Below are 26,482 nucleotides of genomic sequence, written 5' to 3'. Positions count from 1 at the left end.
TGCATTGGAGATGCTTTAAGAAGTGCTTTGAGTCACTCAAGGCAAAATAAGTAGCCAATACAATAAAACATGACACCCCATATCTAACCACAATAAGTCAACTATAAAACAACCCTAAATGCAACACCGAAACAACCAAAACGAAAAAAAAAACAACTCAAACTACAAAGAGCTAAAGCCTCAAGATGACCCGTTCTTATTGGGATGTGTACGCTTAAGATGCTGCACATACCCCTCAATGGCCTCCTCATCGGAACCTTCCCAAACAAGTCCCAACTCCTTACCAATTTTTGATGGAGATAATCATTTTCATCCTTTGAACTTTAGTTTTTTTTTCTCATCTTTCATCTTCATGTTTAGAAAAACCAACAATTGTTATTAATCTTCTTACGTACATGTGAAAATGGATGTTGAATCAAATTTCTTACAAGTTGGATGAAGTATTTGGATCTTTTGAACTGTCATTTTCATCCTTTGAACTTTGAGCTGTCAAAATGAAGTATTTGGATCTTTTGGAAGTTATAGTATGAAGTCTTTCCATTGCCGATCAATCCCACCATGACCCAAATTAAGAATCATAAGGAGAAAAATCCCAAAAAGAAAAGGAAAACTCTTGTCATTTTGCTGATGTTTCAACAACTATCTTCACTAGGATCATGACTCTCAAATCAATAAAAGCAATTCGAGATTATCCGAATGAGGTATGCTTGTGATGAAAGAATACGAAGTATGCAAGAGCTTAGTTTAATGAGTGAGTTTGAGTTGCAGAGGATGAAAGAGTTTGAGACAATCAAAGAATACTCAAGCAAATGATCGGGAATTGCCAACAAGATAAGCCTTTTAGGAATCACTTTTGCTGATTCCAAAACTGTAGAGAAAGTTCTAGTTACAGTGCAAGAGAGGTATAAAGCATCTATATCCTCATTGGAGAACACAAAAAATTTGACTAAAATTACTTCGGCAGAAGCTCGTTCAGGCTCAATGATAACGAAGGTTGATGAGAGAAGATCACGCTATTGAAGGTGTTTTTCCAAGCAAGCAACATAACGCTGGATCCAAAAGATAAAATAACCAACCAACAAGCGGTGAGTATTTTTCAAACTACCACTACAACCATAACTACCAACCTCCATGCTGCCATCATCACTGCCATCACTACCACCGCCACCATCTCCACTAACACCACTATCCACCAAATATATGATTGTACCAATTTAAATGATATGATAAGCTATACAATGTATGACTAAACGTTGTAGTATTATCAGATCTAATACTATAAGGTTAACACTATACAACATAAACCGACTCTTACGTAGGATATTATTGAAGCAGGAGATAACAAGCTAACCGATTAAAAGAATCAAACCTTGAAATATGTGAGATATTATTGAAACAAGAGAATACAAGCTAACAGATCACAACAAGTGGGACGCGAACTAAAAGAATAAGTACTTACTCAACGCCTAATGAGCAAAATTCTCCCAGCAATATTAAAGGTAGGGCTCTAAAGCAAAGATAGAATTAGCCCTATATGTGTGCTTTTTTGGGGCCTTCTTTAGGCATAACCATCAATAAAGCTCAAATCTACCGGATGTGATAACCTTAGGTTTTTTCTAGGATATGTTACATTGGTTTCCTAGGTTAGTTTGCTGATATTTATCAATCTACAGAATTGAAATCAATCTTCAGAAATTACACTTACAGTAATTTACAATGCTTATAAACTTTTCCCAGTGAATTAATTCCTCTTTACAATTAAATCCCGTCACGAGGAAAACAACATATATATATAGATTGCCTGTGTGAGTGAACATCATCCTTATAGGATTCAATAAATGCACATGGTAGAGAGACAATCCTCACATGTTAGAAACGTGGGCCTTCATTTCAGTGCTTCCTATATTCAAAGCAGTCACACATTGCATTTCTATGATGCATCCAATCACATTCTTTTCCTTATCATCTTTGCTAAGCTAATTGTCCACATCATTTCCACCCTTATCAGTAGGTCATAGCCTCAAATGGGCCACCCTTTGTAAACCCCACTTTGTATGGTTTGTTTGTTTTGTTAAAAGCAAGGACTATTCTATATCACATGGGTGACTTGGTAACTTATATACTTCGAGACGTTCGAGTGGGCTTTTCTTGCATCAAAAAGTGCTAAACTAGTGACCCATTTGGGTTTTTTTCTTAAGTTATCCATATAATACCGGCAACTCAATGATTAGTATTTACTCAAGATTACAACCTCAATTTTGACAATAAAAAATCACAACCTCAATTGTATGATATCACAAGTGTTCTTGAATTGAACACCCAAGGTAGGGGTAGTCCCCAAAGTAGAGAGAATCCTCAGAATATGTGTTGTCTAATGGCTTTGTTAAATGAACAAATGAAGAAAAGTCCTTTACAATGAATCCCCGACTCCTATTTATAGAAGTTTCGCGTGCTTTTGCATATCTTACTAATGGGCCTGTTGGGCCGCGCTATCCTAGGCCCGACTCCCTTACATAAGCTCTTTGCCTACGGCGAAGAACCTAAATGAATAAAATCCCGCTCTTCTAGAGCATGTCCCCTGGCGAGCGCCTCATGGGTATTGTGGGGCTCGCCCAGTCCACAAACTTGCAAATGATAAGTTATCTATCACACACGGCTAAGTTTTAACTTCTTTATATAATAACAAAAGTTATTTTTTTTTTGCCTTAATACATAGCAAAATCATGTTGAATGGGAAATATTTATATTTTGATGATGTAAGTTGTTTAAATGAAAATTTTAATTAAATTTTTTTTAACATAAGTAGAGACAATCTCGTTTGAATCAGAATGCCTCCACATTTTGATATAACTCCTGTAATCAAGTTATTTTTTCTATAAACAAAACCTATGACATAGAATCAACTTACCAATGAGACTAATACGGCAGATCATCCTCACATTGCTGAATATCATTGGATTCCTCTGATTCAATCCCTAGTCAAATGGCATTATTTAATGAAACATTACTTCCTAGGGAATCTCAAAGATGCAAAATCCTTGCAAGAAGATTATAATGATCAAGATCTGAACGGACTTATGACTTATCCATTCACATGGCTGACACACTTAGCTTGCTTCAAATTAGTGTAGATCTCTATGGAAAACGCTCCTGGTCCACCTATTTGAACACATACGATGTTCCATGCATAATACTCGTTGGTGGGGGTTCATAATGTTTCTAGATAACATTGAACATACATTATTTTCTTCAAATACACTCCAAGTTAAATTTATGACACAACGGTAATCAGTTGCATATATTCAAAACCGATATTATGTTATCTTGGAGAAGAGTAAATTGCCTACACTTTACACTATCCAATAACCCCATTGCTATAATCATTATGGTTCACCCACCCTTGATTATGCAATACTCCATTCCTAATAATACAAAATTAAGAACATGAGTTGTTAATAATGGCCTAATATATCTTTCCTTCCTAAGCAAACATGATCACGTAATTATTTTCAAACCTACGACGCATGATTGCTATTAATAATATGTATTTTGTTCATGAATATAATTGCTTTTTTTTTAAGTATTATTAAGGTATTTCTACTGCTGACAATCATAAAACTAATTTTATTAGGTAAATTATGTGGTACCCATAAAATATTTTGGATATGATACCCGCGTTGAGTAATTTAATAGATGATTATTATTATATTTTTGTAGGTAAATTTTATATTTTCGCATTTCATTTTACTATTCAATTAATTTCATCTCATCAAATTTATTTTTTAATGAAAAATGGTTTACTTATAGAGATGAACGATGATGGTTTAGATGCGCGCAATATGACCATGATTGACGGATGAACAAAGCCTAAAAAAACACAACCTACAAATCTCATGTCTCTAAAAATGAAACGTTGCATTACTACGATAAAATAACATCAAAATTATAACTTGTACATGCTTCTTTATTATTGAATTATCTCATTTTGGGCACCATACCTTGATTTGAGTTAAGGTACCATAACAAACATCATTTTATTAAGCTTCGAAGATGCATTAAGTTGATAAGTTTCTCACAAATCATAACAAATTATTCTTAATATATACTGTCATGAAGGACTATTAACTAAATGTTTAAAAAGTTCAATTATCTAATAACACCATATATATTTCCCTTTCGGTTGTATATATACAGACTATATAGACTATATAGTTCCCAATGAGTTGCTTTTATGATTTTGACTAGCTAACGACTTGTTTATTTAATCTATATACCTAGTATTTTAGGTATGCCAAAAAATAAAAGCCTTACCAACTAATGAAATATAGTTATTGAGATGTACACTTCCAACTTCAAAATGAAGATAACTATAATAATAATTAACTATATAGCTCTCTTCTCTGGCATTCGATAATTATTATGCAAGTTTCCAGCATATTCCTAAAGTCAGGTCCACTATGAATTTAATTTCTTCTTATATAAGCAAAAAGAAACATTTTTTTGGTATGCCTCTATTCAGCAAAAGTATAGATTAACCTTGAATCTCAATGGGGGAACCAATTAATTATCAAATGCCCGAGCTGTTTATCCACTTGGGCTTTGAGGATGAAGAGTTTTTCGCTGGAGCGCAAGTCAACATTTACTTTTAAGCCACTACGATTAGATAAATGCTAAAGAAATTGGTAAATTGTATAAGGGTCTTACATTCAATTGAAACCCCATTTTTTTTATCACGATAAAAACAAACAGCACTTACTTATGAACATGAAGATGTGTGCTTATAAAAAAAAAAATTGAACATGAAGATGTGACCCATATTTAATAGATTAAATTTTTTGAGAATATTGGTTGTTTGATATTAATATTAAAGTCTTTCATCAAGTCTCTTAGTTGCAAATGAGCGGTGCAGGTAGTATATAATGTCGGTATTGCAATGTTCGCTTAAGACTAGCCAATAGGCTACTGCACATCCCGCTCTCGTGAGTGCCGAGATTGCAGAGCACGGTGGGATGTTAAGACCCAATTATAAATTAAGTATGATACTTGAAAGTATGAGATTTTATGTATGATTTATAAGGCATTGGGCTTTGCAACTACAACCGCTAGCTTTTGTGGTGTGGTTCATCCAAGGTCCTTTTGGTCATTGACGAATTTTTAATCGGTTACGGTGGCAGTTTCTCCCAAACAAATATTTTCATAAATTTTAATCTTGTGACCTCACCCTTATGAGGATCTAGCTTGCCTACTACTACTACTAAACCAACACTTGTTGGTTCTGTTATAGGTTTATCTAATATTTTGTGGGCCGCAATCAATTGTAATTTAGTTTGTGAAAAAACAGTTTAATTCATAATTATGATAAGGGTCACTAAGATTACTACAGGTTTGGCTTGGTGTCCTCTATAATCAATGAATCAAAAAACCAACTCCTTCATAGCTTGCTCTATTGAGAGTTATGAAAGGGAGTGTGAGAAAATATAAAGAAAGATTTAGTCAATAAATATTACAGGTATTCTTAATCAAAGACAACAATCCTACTTCCCCAAAAACATGTCTTCAACAAATAAGTGTTGGGTGTTCTACGTACTTTCATAAAATTGCTTTATGAAATTTTCCGCTTACATATTCACCCCAGGTTCTAATCAAATAACTATTGTTCCAAAAACATAAATTCTTTTGTTATAGACAAATATTAATTGTTAGCAATGTTAGTAAATTATTTTATCTTTAGGATTTGAACCCTGAACTATTCATTCCACCCAACCTTTGTGTCCCGTAATTTTTACCAATTGAGCTTATTTCTAAAAATACATTAACCTCGGTCGCTAGACAGTTGTGCATTTTAGCGCCAGTTTGATTTTTCATTTTTAATATTTAGAATCGCATTATTTGAGTGTTAAATGCCATACTGCAGGGTAACTTATAACTCACGCGATTCTGTTTCGTATACGATTCGCAATTATTTTCCAAACATCCACATAAACTAATATGAGTAGTCCTCTCACTTTCGTTTGAGTATCATTGAATTGTTAAAGTTAAGTAGTTAGAGGCGATAACCAAACCAACCAAAAATCGCATAATCAAATACCTAATTTGCTATAATAATCTCTACCGCTTGAGGTCGAAATCCATTTAGTCAATCGGTGTAGTTAAGAAGTGACAATCAATTTTTTATTTCTTAAATCTTTTTTCATACATTTTGTTGATTTTAGTATATATTTAATTTGATTATTTAGAAAATTTACTAACTCCATGAAAGAAACTTGTTTGATATAATGACATCACGTGGTAGTTTAAATCTGTCAACTTTATAATTATGTTGCATACCAACGGGACAAGGGTTCTCGTAGAATAGCTCAAGTGGTAGGAGCTGGGGGACATAAGGGTTGGGTAGAAGAAGGTTCAGAGATCGATTTAATTTATCTTTCCGATGTAAAAAAAAAGGAAATAAGGGGAAGGAAAAACAAATGTGCACGGACTTGTTTTTCTTTTATTTAATAGGTAGGAGAAATATTGATTAACATTCGTTAGTATTAAAGTTAACAAATAATATAATGGATGAAAATTGTTTTTAAGGGTATTTAAGTAAATTGGAAAAGAGGATGACATGAGAATCAAGGGATGACACCAAAAATAATACCCTTAAAATAACGTATACAAATAATTTCAACATGTATGAATGAATATGAAAGAAAGAAGAAAACGAAACTATATGCAGGTCAGGCACCAAAAATATAGGCAGAGTCACATGTCAGGATCCATTTTAGCTCTCCCTCAAAGTCATAATGTATTAGAATTAGAATCTTTCCATGTTTAGATTTTATATGATCTTGTTAAAATTTTATATCTATTTCTTATTTTTATGAAGAAAAATATGAATATAAATTTAACACGATAGATGAACTATATATTTCCGCTCAAACTTCAAAGTTGTGATTTAAAATGTGAACTTTGGTGCATATATATATATATATGAGGCATGACATGCAGGTCTGATCTAGGCCATTTTTCATATCATGAGTTGACATTTTTAAAAGTTTAGTACATTTTAAATGATCTGTTAAATAGACTTTAAAAAGGGTTTTGACCCAATTTATTCAGTGGAGATAAATTAGACGTACGAAACCTGAATTTGAAGTAGATTAGCCCATAGCTCCTATCATGAAATGACACGGTATTAATTCTCTAAGCTTCTACAAATCGTATTTATTACTCCCTCCGTCCCTAATTATAAGCTAAAGTTGTAAAAATCACACTTATTAAGAAAGCCTTAATTGATGCATTGATTTTCAAAAAAAATGTACAACTTTCTATGTTTACCCCTATTTATGATAACACTTTTTCATCATTGTACTACTAATGGTGGTGCTCCACTACCAATAAATGCAAGGGTGAATATGGAAAGAAATATTAACTTTTGCAAGGTTAGCTTATATTTAGTGACACAAAAAAAGTCTCAATGTTAGCTTATAATTAGGGACGGAGGGAGTAATTAGTATGAGTACAACTGTACAAGCATGTATAATATGCCTACTAAATTAAAGCTTTACCTTCTAGAATTAGGAGAGGAGGAGGTATATGCATCTATCTTAAGCCTCAACATTCCGTGATTCTTCCTTTGCGTTCCCTTTCATAATTCAATTTGTTTCAAGAATTCAAGTTCAACTACATTACTTTCTGCCCTTCACATAATAAATCATTTTTAGAGTAAATCACACTAACCCCTCAAAGATGTGTCAAAATGACACTTTATCTCATTTTTATTTAAAATATACACTCTACTCCACTCCTTTTAAATTTTGTGAGATGAAATATCAGAATCCGTCATCTCCTTCATCTTCATCTCCCAAACATCTTCATCTTCTCCATCTTCATCCTCATCAACATTCCATTTTCCCATTATCTTCATGTAAATCAAAATTAAACTTTCTCCTCAAAAAAAGTTGTTACACAATAAATCAAAACTCCTCCAACTCAAAACAAAATCATCCCATAGAACCCCAACCAAACTTTCTCCTCCTCTATTCCTCACTCAATCACCCCACCAATATTTCCTCTCCAAAAATCATCATTTTTCAAATCCTATTTGAACTTAGTCCCTTCAACCCCCAAACCTGAGCACCATCCTCCCTAAAACACAGTTTCAGAGAGAGAAAGAAAGATAGATAAATAGAGAGAAATGTGGATGAACTTAAAAGAGGGAAACACGGCAGGTATGTTGGTTCGAACTTGGTCGTGGACCAGTGGTCTAAGGATAAAAAAACGCGACGGTGGTTTGGTTTTGACCCAAATCTTTATTAGAACCAGACTTCTCATTCTCACCAGTGACGGATGCAAGTTGACAAGCATGAGGGCAAGTGCCCACACTTGAATATGAAAAAATGCATTAGAAAAAAATTTGAGTAGTAAAAGTATGTGGTTTTTGATGATTTCTTTGATAAAAATTGCCCTCACTTATGTCTCATATTGCTAAATGCCTTCACTTGTGTCCCACATTGCTAAATATCCTCACTTGAGTAGTAAAAGTATGTGGTTTTTAGTGGCCCCTTTGGTAAAAAACGTCTTCACTTCTGTCTCCTTTGGTAAAAAATGTCATCACTTCAAATAATATATGTTAATTTTTTAATATGAATTTATATGTATATATTGCCCTCACTACATAAAATTTCTGGATCCGTCACTGATTCTCACATCTGATTGTATGAGATCTTTGCCCTCCCCATCTTAAATTTGCCTTTTCTTTTAGGACCAATGAACTCGGCAAAAGAAAATTTACCTTATTTTAAGAGTATATATCTCTCATTTAGATGAGCCGGATTGCATGTCCCATTTGTATACCTATTTACGCCAAAATTTCCTCAGATGTGGGAGGCTGATAGGCTGCAATTAATTGGCTTTTGGGTTGTACAGTTCCTTTGAGAAGGTGTGAGACCACCACCTATCAGAACCGACGAGTGTTCCACAGAGTTGCATCCCTAGAGACTGAGCGTAATTGTATGTAGTGTACTTGCTTACTTGTTAGAGTAAGGAGGATTATGTTGTCTTTTTTTCTTCTATTATGGAATTTAGACAGCAATACCAAAATTGCAAATGACAGTAAACATGGAGGACCATAATTGTGATTTATGAAGTTTTCGTTAAGCCTAGAGCAGAGGCGGACCTACATGGTGATGAGGGGGTTCACTTGAACCCCATGGAAAAAAAATAGAGCACACTTACCCCACTATATAAATTTTACCCTTTTATATAAATTCTTTTTTGAACCCCCTGAAAATTTTAAATTGTACTAATAGTTTAAATTTTGCACATATTTGCACCAAACTCAAACTCACTTATCCCACTTTCTCACACACATGTGTGTCTCAGTGTCTTTATTGCAGGAAGTGTGTTTGTAAGTACTGGGTAGTCACAACGTCAAACCCATAGCATTACAACAAAGCATCATTATTCTCTGCTTTTAATAAGGCAAATGTGTTGGAATTTGCAAGTTTTTATCAAAATGAATTCACTCCATTTAATTTAGTGGTGCTTGGTGTCTGGTGATGCACTAGATTCCTACATCATCGGTATGCGTAGGAATGATGAATTTACCTCTTTGAAAGGACTCCAACAGCTTTCGGAGTAGTTGGTTGAAAAAGGAAAACATGTTGTTTATCCACAAGTTTATCTTCTTTTGAAATTTGCGCTGATTTTGCTTGTTGCTATGAATATTGTGAAGAATAAGCTGCGTAACCGAATGAGAAATACATGGATGAACGATTGTTTAGTTACTTACATTGAGAGTTATGTATTAAATACCATTGACTTCGAGCTTATTATTCAACGATTTCAGAATATGAAATCACGTAAAGGACAATTATGACTTGTATAATTTATTAGTATAAACATATTAAAGTTGTTTTTAATTATATTTTTATTGATGTGTTCGTTTGAAAATTTTGAACCCCCTGACCTCGGGTCCTGGATCCGCCACTGGCCTAGAGTTACCAAACCATAACTATAATTTAGTGTCATAACTTGTAGCATGAGTGATTTTTATTATTTTATAGCATTTACAATAAGAATGATATTTACAAAGAAGGAAGCGTCCCAAATATTTGATATAGTAGAAGTAAATTATAGACATGCTAAAGGTACCCGTGATGATTTAAATTAATTGACTATAGTAATAGATAGATTATGATAGATGGTCATACAAATATAAACGAGCACATATTTAGATTACTTTCAATTTATATCTCATAGATACATCTTCATACAAGGAAATGAAAAAGTAATAGATGCCAGATTAGGATTGAAAAATTGATTACCATCAAATAACAGCCAAATTTGTATAGAAAACCAACTTTTGTAGTTATTTATTTATGAGTGGTTAACTAAAGGGAGGAATTAAGGATCCTTCGTGAACAAACATACCACGCCTACCCCATCCATCAAAAGTTGAGATGGATGATGTCATGAAGAATGCCAAATGCCAACGCCTAAAAGGGTTTTGATTTTTGTATATGCATATTTTTTTCCACAATCATTTTCTCTTTTCAATTATTTTTCTTTTTACATCATCATAGTTTTCATTTTTTCTTTTTAATCTTAGTATATCACTTGTAATTTAGAGGTTTGTCCAACCAATTGGAGTACACCTATTCATAGTGTGTTTAGATACACACTTCAATTTAAAAAAAAATATCTTTTTTCCTCCTCATAAACTAATTATAATATTTTTTCTATAAACATTTCCTCGGTATTTATAAAAGAGTTCAATTACTATGTACTGACAGTGTAAACAAATTTTACATAATTATTCAACTATAATTTATCAATTTGTCACACGACAATTAAATTTAAATTTAAAATAATTAAAATAGAAAAATAGAAAAATGTTATGTGATATGTAGAACTATTTACATCATCAATGCATATAAATCTAACACCTTTAAGAACCTATTAGTTTTCTAATACATATTTAGTAGAGTTTAATTTCTATGCACCGTCGGTGTAAATTTTTTTTACACCGTCAACCAATCAGATTTCAAAGATATGAGAAAATCTCTCTTTTTATTCAATTTTATCAATTGACATGACACATCCTTGAAATCTTATTGGTTGACGGTGTAAAAAAACTTTACACCGTTGATGCATCATCCTTTTTCTCTATTTAGTTTATGTTTGAAAATTCATTTATATTAAATTCTAAAGGTCAAATTAATTCTAGAAAAAAACTATTCTCATTCTCAGTGAGTGATTAATTTTAAAAAGTTCATCAAAACAAGATATATCATTAAGTGGGTAAAATTAATTATGAGTTTATTCTAGTTTAAAGTATATGTCTCGTGATTGTTCAGTAGTGGATACAACTCAATAAAACAAAAACAAAAAACACATGTTTTAGGTTCAACTTTTACATTCTCATATTCTCATAAGTCGATAGTTCAAACTCCCTTATGTCTAATATATAAAATCTTAGTTGGTTGGAGAGATTTATCCATACTTCTACCATAAGTAAGTATATGGTCTTCCCAACATATCATCGATGTTTTAGAGCATCTTCTATGCTAGTTCTTAGTTCTTAGTTTTTAACATTATTCATGTGGTCTCGTACTGCTACATGTGCTTAAGCAACTCTTTGCAGATTTTACTCTAACCATGAATTCTTAGTTCTTAGTTCTTAACACTATTCATCCGGTCCTACAATACCATTATATTAATATTCTTTATTTTCATATAATTTTGATTTAAAGTTAAATGCTAATTCAATACTTAAATTAAATGCATGAGATAAACAAATTAATTTTTTATGCTAAGAACTCAAAAAGTAAAACTTTTTATGTAAGAACCTAGTTCTTATTTTTAAGAACTGAGATCTCCACGTCATCCCCTCCAGTGGTTAAGAACTCAGTTCTTAACTCAAAAATAAAAATTAAAAACCTTACGTTGAGATGCTCTTATGTGATAGTTTGAATGTGTTTTCTCTTTTCTAATAAACACATGCTATTATCCCCTAAAGTTATCCTACTATAAAAGAACACATCTCACTTTTAAATTAAGAGTGTTCACAAGAACCAAAAACCAGCCTAAACAAACTTCAAACCTCAGTTTCCATCTTTTTCTTTTACACATTCCCGCGACCCTCTTCTCTCTGTTCTCTATACCACCACTCTAGCTTCCTCTCTCCTCTCCACAATAAACAACAAACAAACAAACACAGAACAACAACAACAACAACAAGAACTAGTCTTACAATGAAAAAAGAAGGATCCTCTCCCTTCTGAACTTCTTCTGAAGAACAAGAGTTTCACTCTCTCTGTCTCTCTGTGTCACATTTTGCAGCTCATCAATGGCAAAGTCTAAGAACAATGCCAAGAAGCTATGCTACATATCAGTTCCATCTCAGATCATCAACTCCATTTCACCATCTTCCTTACAATCTCTGCTTGAATCCCCCAAGAAATCCTCAAGAACCACCTGGTTCTTCATCTTCACAGCCACCATCTTCAGGAGCCCAAGACTCTGGTTTTCCACTCTCTTTCTCGTTGGTTTCTTTGGCATGTTCAAGTTTGGCTACAACCCCAACACCCCATTTCCTCCATACCCATGTGCCACAACAACCCAACAGCAAATCTCAATCTCAAATGGCCATTTGAAGCCAGAGCTTGGTGCTTTCTTGCAGAATGAGAGAAGGGGTAGCTGGGAACTGCCTCTGGTTCAGCTCGGTGCACAGGGTTTGGAAGAAGATGTTGAGAAGAGTGGGTTTTGGAAGCAACCAGATGGGTTGGGGTACAAACCCTGCTTGGGTTTCAGCAGAGATTATGGAATAGCAAGTCAAGGGATTCTCAAGGATAGGAGAAAGTACCTTGTGGTGGTGGTTTCTGGTGGGATGAATCAGCAGAGGAATCAGATTGTTGATGCTGTTGTCATTGCTAGGATTCTTGGTGCTGCTCTGGTTGTTCCTATTTTGCAAGTCAACGTCATCTGGGGTGATGAAAGGTACATTTCATTTTTGCCCACAATCTATATGATGATTAGTTTTTTTAGCAAATAATACAATCTATGATCAATATTGATTAATACCCATAAATTTGATTTTTCACCTTATACTTGCACAATCAATTTGTTGATGTTAATCTGAAGAGAGTTTGGTGTGATTTTGATGGTGTTTTTTTTTCTCCTTATTTGTAATGTTTTCATTACTTTGGTTGCAGTGAATTTGCTGATATATTTGATCTGGAGCACTTCAGAACAGTTCTTGCTAATGATGTGAGAGTGGTTTCAGCACTGCCATCAACACATCTAATGACAAGGCCAGTGGAGGGAAGCCCTCCCCTTCATGTCACTCCCAGTTGGATCCGAGGAAGATATCTTAGAAGAGTAAGAACTAAGAAGAGCTATTTGGTTTTGTTTCGTTTTGTTCCCGTGACACCAAAATTTAATTTTCCCTACCAATTTATTGCTGTGTATAGCTTTATCTTTTTTGGATAAAAAAGTAGTGTGTGGTTGTTGAACAAGACCATTTTCCAACTATAATCCTGATTGTACTATGCAGCTCAACAAAGAAGGTGTTTTGCTTTTACGTGGCTTAGATTCAAGGCTGGCAAAGGATCTTCCTTCTGATCTTCAGAAGCTTCGATGCAAGGTATTGCGAAACCTTTAATTCTTCCTCTGCTTCTTACCTATGGGGAAGGGGGCAAAAAAAAGGAAATATCTAAAACTCAGCCTTTAGAAACTTATTTAGAGTGCAATCGGTTTTTCGACCCCCAAATCAATTATGGTATAGTAAAATCAATTCTGGATGAAAATATTGATGCTTGCACGTCATTTTAGAGAATGTATCCAAACAAAAATGATTTCACTTTCAACTCACTTTTACTATAATCAATTTTACCACAATCAATTGTGACAAAAGCTGATACAAACACACTTACATGACAATAGATTGCAGATTCTGAAAGTTCCCATGTTATCTTTCAGGTTGCTTTTAATGCATTAAGGTTTGCCCAGCCAGTTCAGGAGCTTGGTAACAAGATTGCAGAGAGAATGAAAAGCAAGGGACCTTACCTCGCTCTTCATCTGCGAATGGAAAAAGATGTGTGGGTGAGGACTGGTTGCCTCCCTGGTCTGAGTCCTGAGTTTGATGAGATTGTAAACAATGAGAGGATACAAAAGCCAAAACTCTTGACTGCTAGATCAAACATGACTTACCATGAAAGGAAGATGGCTGGTCTTTGTCCCTTGACTGCTATAGAGGTTACCAGGTAAAATGTTTGTATAGGAGAATGTAGTATAGGGGAAATTATATCTCTACTGAGATTATGAAATGTATCTCATATATATAATATCCAATAAGATCATAGCTGCACCAATATCCCAGTAAGATGTCACAAAATCTCATCATGTATGCACCAGTATCTCAGTAATGTCAAAAAAATTCATCAATATCTCATTAGTTTGAATAGGTTTTTTATTGGTTTTAAAAAAATCTGAAGCGTAACTTGATGTCCTGATAGATGTTTTGGGTTCATTTATAGGCTCCTGAAAGCTCTAGGAGCTCCACAAAATTCAAGAATTTATTGGGCTGGAGGGAAACCATTGGGTGGAAAAGAAGCCTTGCTTCCATTGATCCAAGAGTTCCCTCATTTTTACAACAAGGAAGATCTTGCCTTGCCAGGAGAACTAGAACCATTTGCAAAGAAAGCTTCTCTAATGGCAGCCATAGATTTCATTGTGTCTGAGAAGAGTGATGTTTTCATGCCATCTCATGGGGGAAATATGGGCCATGCAATTCAGGTATATGCTTGTTAAGTAAGTTGTTGGTGATTCTTGTTAGAAATACAATATTAAACCCTTCGTGTATCTTCACTGAACCGCTTAAACTTTTGGGATAGTTACCTGAATGCAAGAAATACTCTGATGCACTTGAATCTTTATGTGACGATTTCTAATTTATGAAACTTATTAATGTCGTTTCAGGGTCACCGGGCATTTGCGGGGCACAAGAAGTATATAACTCCAAACAAAAGACACATGCTCCCATATTTTCTCAATTCTTCCCTCTCTGAAAAAGATTTCAACAGGATTATGAAGGAATTGCACCAGGACTCATTGGGGCAACCAGAACACAGAACTAGCAAGGCTGGAAGGGATGTTACCAAGTATCCTGTCCCTGAGTGCATGTGCAATAATGAGCCATATGCACAACTCTGATTCCCAAATTAACACCAAAGCTTCAAGCATGAAGAAGGTTACATGGCAACTGAACAAGGAACTGGGTGCTATTTTGGCAGAGAATGTGGGTTTTGAGGCCAACAATGGGAGTTCAGTTGAGAGCACCATTTACATATGTTTGTGGAAATGTTGATTTCCACCATCAGTCAAATGATAGATTCAAAATAATACATAACTGCAGATCATTTTTTGATTTTTTATACAGAGAGATTGTATAGGATACATGTTTTTTTCCTTTCTTTTTCTGTGTAATACTTTTTACCACATTATGAAGACTTGTGGATACTTGTACAGAATATCATTTTTAGAATCAGAGTTATTTGATCTTGAAGAAAACCTTATGCTACTACCCTTCCTACCATTTAATTCAGCAATAGGAGTGTAAGTGCATAGTTAGATATATGGTAGAAAACCACAGTGATGCCAAAATCACCGTCTATAGCCACAAACTAAGAAAAGTTGTTTCTATCCACCGTGATTTGGAGTTTGGACTCATTGTGGTCTTTCACTGTGTATCCAAACATGCAAACATGCAGTTATGAAGAAACAGAATATGCATGATTGGGTAGGTATTCAAAGTTATCAGGAAAGAAGAACAATACAAGTATTCTGATGGTAGCTTCCATAAAGCTAAGACGTTTCCTTTCATTAGAATCAGGTATAGGAAGTTTACCTTTGAGCACTCCAACTGCCAAAGCATAACATTGTATTATTGTAAGTTTGGCATCATATATTTGTTGTCACATTATTCTGGTTGAGGTTTAATGTTCATTTCAAGACATACTGACATACTCAGAACATAATTAAAACATTGTCTAACCTCTTATATGAAACTCATCCAATTACATCAAACATTGACTGGATCTCACTTGTCAGAAGCTGGCTAGTAGCCTTTCATACAGGGACAGAATTAGGTACATTAAAAAGGGGCAGTTGCTTTCAAAAGAAAAAATTTCTCAATAGTATGCATTTTTTGTATTTTCCCTCAATTTTATAGTTTCAGACAATTGATCATTGTTGATAATGCTAATTATGTTTTAATTTTTGCTCTCTTATCTATGGAAGCTTTGTTTTGATTTGTCTGACTTGTGACTTGATCGTGGAATCAGGCTAATCGTCCTGGGCCGGCTTTAATAGCTATGGGCAATGTAGTCGGAACTCGGTCAGAACACTATTTATTAGAATGGCAACACATTTTATTTATGGGGCTGGAGGATTGGGATACTATGTGCAACTATGTTCCTATGAACCAGGATATATATGAGAATGGTCTCAGATGCTGATGGCTATTAAACAACTGAAAGAAACACTTGGACCTACTGGATTTGTCATTTTTCTCGTCAACATTGTCTACCAGCATCAATTGTAACTGGAAAGTTTGAAAGCCATGGACCTGCCAGGTATAAATGGGACCTTCCTTAATGGTTCTGAATGATCTCTTTTTACAGTGTCTACAACAAACAGAGGAAGACCACTATTCACTTATTCACCAATCAGAATACATAAGAATACAATGGTAGTATCAAGTTCAAAATCATCTATCATTGATTGTAAATGGTCATGTCCTCCACGCTGGCACCTTTACTCAAAGCCCTGACAAAAGAGTCTCAGATTCCTTGATTAGAACCAACTGGTCCCCATGATAGAAGCTATCAGTACTGAGCTTGTAGCCTAGTGCATGTCTTCCTGTGGAAATGAGCATCGAACTAGTGTGTGACATGGTGTCATGGGGGCCCAAATTGATCAGAAATCTTCAACTGCCGTTCAAACATGTAAACAAAAATACTATTAACACTCTCTCTTAAAAAAATTCCAACTCTCTAACTTCTTTTAACTGTGATCCACTGAACATGTGAGTCCCACTACTAATTTAGTATAACGCACATCAAATTTAACCCCTACAATGGATAATGCTGAAAAGGAAGTGTTAGAGTGAGTGTTGGTAGTACTCCTCAACATGTAAATAGCTATTATCTAGATTTGGCACTTGCTAGAGTTATGATGGCACCCCATTTTCCACACTTATAAATAAAAGAAATTATAATTAGTAACTCTGAAATCAAAAATATCTCAAAGAGTAATTTTGAACTCTAGAAATGAAAAATAGGTCTTAGAAAAAATGTGAAAAGCGAAGAAGAAAGAGAAGAAAAAGACACAAGTTGGCAGCTCAACGGATTAAGATCATCTCAATTCACATGTAACATGACATTGTCAATTAAATCGTTGTATCTATCTTTCTTTTCATAAATATTCAATGAGTTCCAACCTATTTAATATGTGTGAAGAGTGAAAGATATACACAAAATTGCATGAGAAAAGATGAAAAAATTTATGCATGAGAAGATCTTGATCCACGACTCAACCAACCTCACCCCACTTAACGCGGGTTAAAAGTGGGTTGACCCACTTTTCATCCCTAGCTAAAATGGCCTCCGTTGGTAATGCGGGGGTAAAGCTCCACTATTGATGGGGACGAACACTTTGTTTGTAAGAATAAAAAGGCAAGGTCGTCCTGAGATGGCATGCCAAACTTAGACTGCTATGTCACCCCCATCCTTAGGTTGGGGGGCAAGAGACTCATCCATATGTTGGGAATGGAATCATTGATTGCTATGGAATGGCTCAAGGGCTAAGGGTGATAGAAATAGGGCTTACCATGAAGCCGACATGGAGCTCACTTTCAGGGCGTATGGGAAGGGTAGAGAGAAGTTGGAGAAATGGGCGACCGAGTTGAAGGGCCAATGTAGAGGGCTAAACGATGAGTTAGTACCGTTAAGGATAGAGAAAACATCCCTTTATACCCAGTTAGAAGAAATGAAGACCCATGTGAACATTGAGAAGGATGAGATGCTCATGGAGCTGGTCCCGACGAAGATAAAGAGGGACGAAGCAGTGGTAGACTCGAATGTGGACACCCTATGGATTAAAGAGTTTATTGTTCAGCTCACTGCGGTGAATAGAAATGAAAAAAACATAAGGTTTTCTCATTGAAAGAGGCTTAACTTATGGTGAAGAATAAATTGAATAAGACTCAGGCTGATGCTTCATCATGAGGGTGGAAATATAATGAAGACTTTAAGTCTTTAACCTTCGCAGTCTGCTGAAAAGCTAGATAAAGAATTCGTGATAGCTTTCAAACAAGTGAAGGAGATTCTCCCGAGGTTGGATCTTGGCGAGTTGAGAATTTCTAATATAGTAAAGGAGGTCGGCTTGTGGAATATTATGACTAGGATGGGCCAGCAAATGATGTCGTTGTTGAGCTATAGATTTAAAGGGTTGTGTTCTCTCCCACCCGGCCAACGTAAGGGACATACCCTTCTACCTACAAACTCATTAAGGGTTGCATACCATCTTACCCGGTTGGCAACAATCATGGGGACCACATACGTCAATAAAGAGAAAATAAATTCTATTTTTGATTTCCCAAGGTATCCCCACAGCCGATAACCATGAGACTAATCCTTCGAGGCTAACGTGAAGCAGAGATTCATAGGACAAAGCAAACAAATACGTACAAAGCATGGATGTGAATAAACCCGTTACCAGTGGGCTCTCATGCTCAAAAGAAGAAGAAAAAACAGCAGCACAACTAAACAACGAAACAGTTGGGCTGTCGCATGAAAGCCCAATTAATAGAATAAAAGGGGCCTAACAGAAAGGAGAAGATAACACTTTTAGATTGCATAGTGTCATATTAACAGTGATGAAAATTCCTCCTCCACTTAGCCTATTATTGTGTCATGTAGATTCTCCATGCATTATGCTATCAATGAATTTTAAATTCACAACCCAACACAATATATAATTCAAAGAATAACAGACAAGGCTATTTTCCTTTCTGGTGGACTTCATTTTTTTTTGTACGCCTACCAGGTGGTTCAAGAAAATGAAAAGGACTAAAAAAACCATTAGATATCTGATTCAGGTTTCTGAACTACATAACTACTCTGTCTCTGACAGTATAACACTAACTCACGTGTAAACGAGAACTGAGAAGTTTATATTATGAAGGCTATTTGCTAAAGTGACAAGAGCACAGAACATGAATGGCCTTAAGAACAGCATAGACAAAGTGAACAAATGCAATCACATCTTGACATTTCTCTCCATGCTTCTCCATTAAAGGATGATGCTAAATAGCTTATGGCAAAACTTTTCACCCAGTGACCATGGGATAAATAATCCAATCCAGTTATCTGTGTCCTCAGAAACCTGCTTGTTATTTTGTTTCTGTAAAGAATGAGTAACATCTGTGCATTACCTTGTTTTATTCCCCATCAGGAGCATGCCGAATCAAAACTTGCAGTAGAACTTGTTTGGAACGCCTCTGGCCGTGCTCAACCACTTCAATAGACACCCGTTATTAAGGGCATGAGTTATCCATTTCCACAAACATCAAATTACCTTGCTCCCTTTTATATGCAGAGGTAATCCATCATCTTAAGAAGCTGCATAATAACTCTACTATGCTTGCATTAAACATGATTCTTTTGTAGAAATTGGCCAGAATGGTGATAATTCGACAACTTTTCCTATTATAATCAGAGTTGGTGACACAAGTGCAGCAGATGCAATTTTCTCAGGAAGGTCCTTTAGTTCTGCAAACACCTGCATTTAAGATAATGTGTACAGTTAATTATTGGACCTAGCATCCTCAAATGATGTTATTTATAAAATCTTATTTATTGATCAGTTTCTAATGTCAAGTTGTCAACTACCATTCGGAAGCACAAAATATATGTTTCATATTCTGTCAAGCATCATGAAAAACTTTTGTTTTGGGGGGCAGGGATAGGTGATTTAAAGAAAATGAAATATGTTCTCTGTCTGCATAATTTAGTTTTGGTTGTTGAGGTGGTGAGGGTGAGTGCCAGGTTTGAACCCACAACATGTTAGAAGCATTGGATAGCCCAAGCCACTTGTGCTGCAGGGTTTGGCTGTCTGCATAATTTAGTGAATGAACTTCTAACAGTATAAGAAAACTGGGACAAATTATTCAGTGATAGCTGATTTTCACATTTTCTAACCCACTTATTAGTAAGTAGTAACTGTAGGATTGTTTTGTATTCAATGGATAGCTCATTTCATAGACGATGTCATTTATTTCATTAAATAAATGTAAAATTGAAGATCAGTAGCTCATAACTAGTCTAATTTTTAGGATAGCATTGTTTATTTGCAAATTAAATAGTTACTTTTTAGGGTTCAAATAAAAATGGTCATTTCCACAATAAACAAAGCCTCCTTAACTTTTAATGTCAAATGTCAATTTGAATGTGTGTGATTATGGATAAGAGACAAATTATTAGGAACTAGGAAGAGAACAATTATGTTGTGGAAAGGAAGATATGATCCAGCTTACTGTGCGTTGGTGAAGTGTGGTGCCTCGCTCAATGGCTGCGGCTGGGGTCTGAGGGCATAAACCATGATGCATTAATTTCTCTGCAAGTGCAGGGAAGGTTGACAAGCCCATATAAACCACCAAAGTAGAATCAGGATCAGCAGCATTTTCTGATACAAACAGAGGATCAGATCCTCCTTTCCTTGAATGACCCGTAAGGAATCTAACACTATTTGCAATGCCACGGTGAGTTAATGGAATCCCCAACTCTGCTGCTATTCCAGATGCTGCAGTTATACCTGCAAGCAAAGAGAATTGGTCAATTACAATAGTATCACCACCATTTCATCTTTTTTTTTTTTCCAGAAACCATTACATACAAAGATGTCTCTCGTAATCAACTAAATCTAAAACAACCAAAAACAGAATGCATGTGTGACCACAAAAAGAGTCCTGTTTTATACTTCCATTTGGTATTCATTTACAATAACTATAGTATCTGCTTTATGAATGATATTATTTTCAAAGATCCAAGTCCATTTTAGTGTACAAGCACCTGCTTCTATTGTTCATAATGTGACAAAATAGACCACTTTTTTTTCTCTCTCTCCCAAAAGCAATGCAGTACATGGTGCTTAGGACCAATATCTGTGCCAATTTAACAATGAAAATCTTTACTTTGCAATGGATTAACCACAGACTTGTGATAAATGGCTTCTAAAGAGACGATTATACAAATTGAAAATGCATAGGAAAACTGATATACTAACTTTAAGACATGCCTGTGATTACCATTTTTCTTTTTTCCTTTTTGTCTCTATTAACTACACACACACAAAGCAAAGCAAGAAGCATTGGTGCCAATTGACATTAATGAGGATCCAAGTTCATTATTATCAGTTTCAGCATGATAAGGATAAAGACATCAGCAGCATACCTGGAATAACTTTCACTTGGATACCTTTCTGTTGCAAAAAATCCATTTCCTCCCCACCCCTCCCAAAGACCTACAAATACCCAACAATAAGCATTACAAGACATATACTTATATTCATCATAGAAGCCATGACAAGCTATTTGGCTCATCTAAGGGTGTATTTGTATTTCTGTCATCGCACATTCCAAGGCAGATTGAATCTGCTTTGGCCAATCCATATCTCTCGTGTCATTGGAGTGGATGTGTTTCCGGTCAACTTGAACGTAAATACAAATACGCACTAAATTGCTTCAACAATATTCAACATTAGACAATCCCAAATGAAAACTCACCAATGGGTCACCCCCTTTAAGCCTCACAACAGTTGCCCCAGCTTCTGCAAAACTCAGAAGAAGCTCATGTATTTCCTCCTGCCACAAGTTAACCAATCCAAAAACAAAATGTCAAAAAGAGAAATCCCTTTCATCACCAGCATCAAGTGATCAAAATCAAAACAACTCTATGCCAACAAAATAAAGGTCACATAATCAAATCCCTATCAAAAGGGTTCAGTGTCAACATGTAAACACAAAATTTTGACTTAACCAACAACCCATAAGAAATTCCAAACAAAACCCACATGGAAAAAGCTAGAAAAATAGCAAGCATCTTTACCTGGGTTCTGCTATGGTACCCAGCAGTTTTCCCCACATAGAGAAGCTTAGCATTGGGACTAACCAAATCCAACACATCATTAGACACCAACCTATCATACAACAACAGATCAGCACTCTCCATCACCCTCACAGCCTTCAGAGTCAAAAGCTCAGGATCTCCAGGCCCTGTTCCAACCAAGAACACATCTCCAGGCTCACAATTCCCTCCACTGCAATTCCCTTCACTCTCCCTCTTCTCCCTCAGCACCTGAAGCAGCTTCTTCAGCTCCGGAAGCTGCAAAGCTATGTCATCCTCTCTGAAAGCTCCAGAATCAGAAGGAAGAGGGCATGACATCGTTTCCCTCTGGGGATTCTGGTACACCCATTGGTCCCTTTGGTAGCGCTCTGTGGAGTGCTTTTCTGTGAAGGGTGAAGCGGAGAAAGTGCAGTTGAGAGAGGAAATGCGGTGGTGGCGGTGCAGATAGTGGCGGTTTGTGATAAAGGGTGTGTGTAGAGAGGGGAAAGATGCAAGCTTGTGAAGAGCCATGAGAGGGTAGAGAGTGGCAAAGACAGAGAGGAAGAACAGCAATGAAGTGATTAATATAAGAGAGACAAAGGAAGTGTTTGAATTGGACTTTGGGGAGATTGAGGAGACACTAGTGTTAGTGTTGGATTTGCCTTTGGGCTTTGGGGAAGGACGTAAGTGCTTATGCTTATGCTTTCCCTTTTAACTTGCTTTTCTACTTTTGACTTTTGTTGTGTTGTTCTTACTTTGTAGTTTGTACTCCATATAGAGTGTTCTTGAGAAGGGTTGAGAGTTGAGACAATTATGCTTGTGTTTCATTCGACCTACAATATTGATCGGATTGGTTTTTAAACTCAAGTTCGCTAATGGACCTGAAGAAATCTAATGAGGTGCAATTTAATGGACTCGTGCCATGATGGGCTTTTGTACCCTAGTAGTATATTTTTTTTTTGGAAATTACAGCTTTGAGGTACTTTTTCTTTTATTTACCAATCTAGTATAAATCGCCACTGTCAGTGGCGATTCTATTTATTTTTTTAAAGAATCGCCAATAGCATTGGCGTTTTCATTTTTTTTTCGTTTTTTATATAAATTGCCAACCATGTTGGCATTTTCTTATTTTTTATTTTTGTTTTTTCTGACAATCACCAATTATGTTGGCTTTTTTACCTTTTTGTTTTTTTTAAATCACCCACATTTTTTTAATTTTTTTAAATTAGTAATTAAAATGGTATTTAATCAATTGATATTCACACACAATTTTGTGTCATTACTCACTTTTGCAGCACTTTAATCATAAATATTTGAACTGATATTTAAAGATAAACATATGCATTACATAGTTTAGTTGGAGATGAAGAGTATTGCCCATCTTACTCAGGTCCCAATTGCATGCCAAATCCTCAGCTTAGTGCGAGAACTTGCCGGTAGACCAAATAATTTATTATCAAAGTGCTGCAAAAGTGAGTAATAACATAAAATTGTGTGTGAGCATCAATTGATTAAATATTATTTCAATTACTAATTTAAAAAAAATTAAAAAAATGTGTGGGCGATTTAAAAAAAATAAAAAAAGGTAATAAACGCCAACTATGTTGGCGATTGTCAGAAAAAACAAAAATAAAAAAATAAAAAATAAGAAAACGCCAACATGGTTGGCGATTTATATAAAAAACGAAAGAAAAAATGAAAACGCCAATACTGTTGGCGATTCTTTAAAAAAATAAATAGAATCGCCACTGACAATGGCGATTTATACTAGATTGGTAAATAAATAAAAAAGTACCCCAAAGCTGTAATTTCTAAAAAAAACTATACTACTAGGGTACAAAAGCCGCCATGATAAGTACGTGAATTAGATTAGGTTTGTGCACCCCTTAACAAATACGAATTCCATTAGTTTGGGCAAGGAATAAAGTGGTTCTTTTATGGGACTACCCGTTGTCACAAGGTCTATTTGGTAACTTCTTCTCTTCACTTCCATGGCCTCACCGGTGGTCCTTTTTCATTTCTTCTTCTTCTTCCTCATGAACATCACCACCAGGATTAAGACCATCACCATCACCACCACCACCATGGATAAAGAGCAATGGAATCTAGAATAGCAGGCCCTTCCCCATTTTCGGAATCTACATCCCTTATACTCATGGTTTAATTACAGTTTTGATCTCCTTAGTATCATGATTGGGTGATATTAGTCCCCATATTATATTTTGGCAATTTTGATCTTCCTAGTATTTTAATTAAGGAGATTTAGTCCAACCATGAACTTATCTTCTAATTTTTAACCGTTGATGGTGATGTGCCAATTTTTTTGGAAACGTGGACCATAAAAAACACCCACAATGAGCAACAAAAAGCTTATGCTTGAAAAGTTTGGGTTTTGAAATCGTTTTCTTTAAGACACAATTCAAACTCCCTTTCTTGTGTCACTTCTATTTTTATCATTGATTACCTGTGAGAGTGTTGTTCATACATACTTATAATGAAGGTTGTGTTGGTGAAGAATACATTTATTAGTGACCACTGCAAAGGATTGAGAGCACTTAAATCTTATCAACTCTATCCTATACAACAAGAGATGAATTGTTCTTAGGATGCACTTGTATACAACTCTGAAGTTTGTATGAACAACACCTTAAATGTAAAATTCGTATATCAAAATGCCTGGAAAGGCTTGGAAAAAGAATACTTGTACTTCCTGGAGATGCATGGGAAAGAATACTTAGTTTATACCAGGAGAGACATGTATAAGAATACTCGTTATGCATGGAGAGGCATGTGCAAGAATACTTGTTTATGCCTGGAGAGGCATGTACAAAAATACTCGTTTATGCCTAAAGAGGCATGGGACAAAGAATATGTTTATGCTTGGAGAGACATGAGAAAAAGAAAACTTGTAAGAAAAAATCCTTTATACATGATAGTAGAAATCTTGGGGATTGCTAAGCATTGGATGTAGCACCCCCTATATTGGGTGAACCAGGATAAATGACTTGTGTGTATTGTATGCTGCCTAGTACTTTAAATTATTGTCTACACAACACGTCTTTGTACGAAATGCTCAATTGAAGATGTCATTACAACATCTAGAAGAATCTAGTCAATCGCAATCAAACTGCATATACAAAATTCAACCCCCTTGTTGTGTTTCTGTGATTTTCCTCAATTATAAATGCTTTACTAATTCAATATACAATAATTTTAAATACTAAGATAATCATTAATTAGATTAAATATAATATATATCATTCTATAAGAAATGTATTATATTTCTCAATGTGCACAATCAATAAAACTTTTAAATCCACTAATTATTTCATGTGAAGCTAATGGTCTTTGCATACAGAGTGTTATGGAAGGAGTAGATTTCATCAGTGGTCTTCCTGATCCTCTTCGAGTTACTATCATTTCTCTTCTGCCGATCACCGAATGTGTGAGGACAAGTGTCCTTTCTCAGCAATGGAAAACAATGTGGAAGCCGCCTTCCCATCTCAGCCTCGATCAGAGAGAAATGGAGTTCGACTACTCAATATATTTGGTGAAAGAAGTTGAATTTTAGTATAGGATAGATGAGTCTGTAAATCATCCACATTTGAACCGCAGAAGTGTTTTTTTCTTAGATGAGGTGCAAGATATAAAATAAAATAATTAGTGCACCTTCACTTCATAATATAAGCTGTGGTTGCAATTGCTGAAGCGACCAAGTTTGGTTCTTTACAGGAAGTTATGCAAGAGGAAGAAGCTGTGGTTGCAATTGCTGAAGCGACCAAGTTTATCAACTCAGTCGTGGATGCTCATTTTGCTGGCTTGAAAAGTTGTAGGATTCACCATTTTCCAGAGATATGTGTGAGTAGGAATGTAGAGGGGTGGATGAGGAAGCTTTTGGAGAAAGGGGTGAGAAAGATTTCAATGGAGATGGAACTTGGTCGTGTGGATTATCTCCAGAAATTATTTCCTTTAAAGAGTTTTATTCCATGGTCTATTTATTTAGATTTTGATGCTTTCTCAAATTTTGAGGAACTTGAGTTGAAGAACTATAATCTTATGACTTCACCTTCAGACAATCCTCCCAAGTTTTTTGAAAACCATGACCCTTAGTAATGTAAGGGTGCTACCCAGGGACGGATGCAGGTTAAGGGTGATGGGGGCAAATGACCCCACCTGAATTCCAAAAAATAGGCTAATAGTATGATAGAATATTAGGATACTAGTGTAATATTGCCCCCAGACTACATAAAATGCCCCCCCACTATCATTTCCACTAGGTAATACACTCTTTTGTTTTCTTTAATTTCCATTTGATAGTATATCCGATCCATTGT

The 26,482-nt window shown here is 35.3% G+C and overlaps 3 protein-coding genes across 3 annotated transcripts; 2 read left to right on the top strand and 1 right to left on the bottom strand.

The window, feature by feature from the left end:
• The first annotated feature begins 12,038 nt into the window (after nt 1-12,038).
• On the top strand, nt 12,039-15,555 carry LOC130748973 (O-fucosyltransferase 20). Its single transcript, XM_057602227.1, has 6 exons — nt 12,039-12,984; nt 13,200-13,365; nt 13,541-13,630; nt 13,966-14,249; nt 14,523-14,781; nt 14,965-15,555. The coding sequence occupies exons 1-6, from the start codon at nt 12,335-12,337 to the stop codon at nt 15,196-15,198; spliced, it is 1,683 nt and encodes a 560-aa protein (XP_057458210.1). The 5' UTR covers nt 12,039-12,334; the 3' UTR covers nt 15,199-15,555.
• A 3,551-nt stretch (nt 15,556-19,106) lies between these two features.
• LOC130748974 (S-adenosyl-L-methionine-dependent uroporphyrinogen III methyltransferase, chloroplastic) lies at nt 19,107-22,751 on the bottom strand. The gene is made up of 5 exons (XM_057602228.1): nt 22,152-22,751; nt 21,830-21,907; nt 21,498-21,567; nt 20,582-20,859; nt 19,107-19,827 (listed from the first exon to the last, which is right to left on the bottom strand). Exons 1-5 carry the CDS (start codon nt 22,677-22,679, stop codon nt 19,684-19,686), a joined length of 1,098 nt encoding a protein of 365 aa, XP_057458211.1. The 5' UTR covers nt 22,680-22,751; the 3' UTR covers nt 19,107-19,683.
• A 2,113-nt stretch (nt 22,752-24,864) lies between these two features.
• LOC130743665 (putative F-box protein At1g67390) lies at nt 24,865-26,258 on the top strand. Its single transcript, XM_057595898.1, has 3 exons — nt 24,865-25,056; nt 25,507-25,698; nt 25,881-26,258. Exons 1-3 carry the CDS (start codon nt 24,865-24,867, stop codon nt 26,256-26,258), a joined length of 762 nt encoding a protein of 253 aa, XP_057451881.1.
• The last annotated feature ends 224 nt before the right edge of the window (nt 26,259-26,482 follow it).

Source organism: Lotus japonicus, chromosome 3 (assembly GCF_012489685.1).
Source record: "Lotus japonicus ecotype B-129 chromosome 3, LjGifu_v1.2".
NCBI lineage: Eukaryota > Viridiplantae > Streptophyta > Magnoliopsida > Fabales > Fabaceae > Lotus > Lotus japonicus.
The sequence above is the reverse complement of the archived record's forward strand: the minus strand, read 5'-3'. Positions and strand labels throughout refer to the sequence as shown.

Coding starts and splice junctions, on each gene's coding strand:
- LOC130748973 (XM_057602227.1), top strand. CDS start 12,335: ATGGCAAAGTCTAAGAACAATGCCAAGAAGCTATGCTACATATCAGTT. Junction 12,985..13,199: donor GTCATCTGGGGTGATGAAAG/GTACATTTCATT, acceptor CTTTGGTTGCAG/TGAATTTGCTGATATATTTG. Junction 14,250..14,522: donor ACTGCTATAGAGGTTACCAG/GTAAAATGTTTG, acceptor GTTCATTTATAG/GCTCCTGAAAGCTCTAGGAG.
- LOC130748974 (XM_057602228.1), bottom strand. CDS start 22,679: ATGGCTCTTCACAAGCTTGCATCTTTCCCCTCTCTACACACACCCTTT. Junction 21,908..22,151: donor GGTACCATAGCAGAACCCAG/GTAAAGATGCTT, acceptor AACTTGTGGCAG/GAGGAAATACATGAGCTTCT. Junction 21,568..21,829: donor TTAAAGGGGGTGACCCATTG/GTGAGTTTTCAT, acceptor GGGTATTTGTAG/GTCTTTGGGAGGGGTGGGGA.
- LOC130743665 (XM_057595898.1), top strand. CDS start 24,865: ATGCATGGGAAAGAATACTTAGTTTATACCAGGAGAGACATGTATAAG. Junction 25,057..25,506: donor ACATGAGAAAAAGAAAACTT/GTAAGAAAAAAT, acceptor CTTTGCATACAG/AGTGTTATGGAAGGAGTAGA. Junction 25,699..25,880: donor TCGACTACTCAATATATTTG/GTGAAAGAAGTT, acceptor GGTTCTTTACAG/GAAGTTATGCAAGAGGAAGA.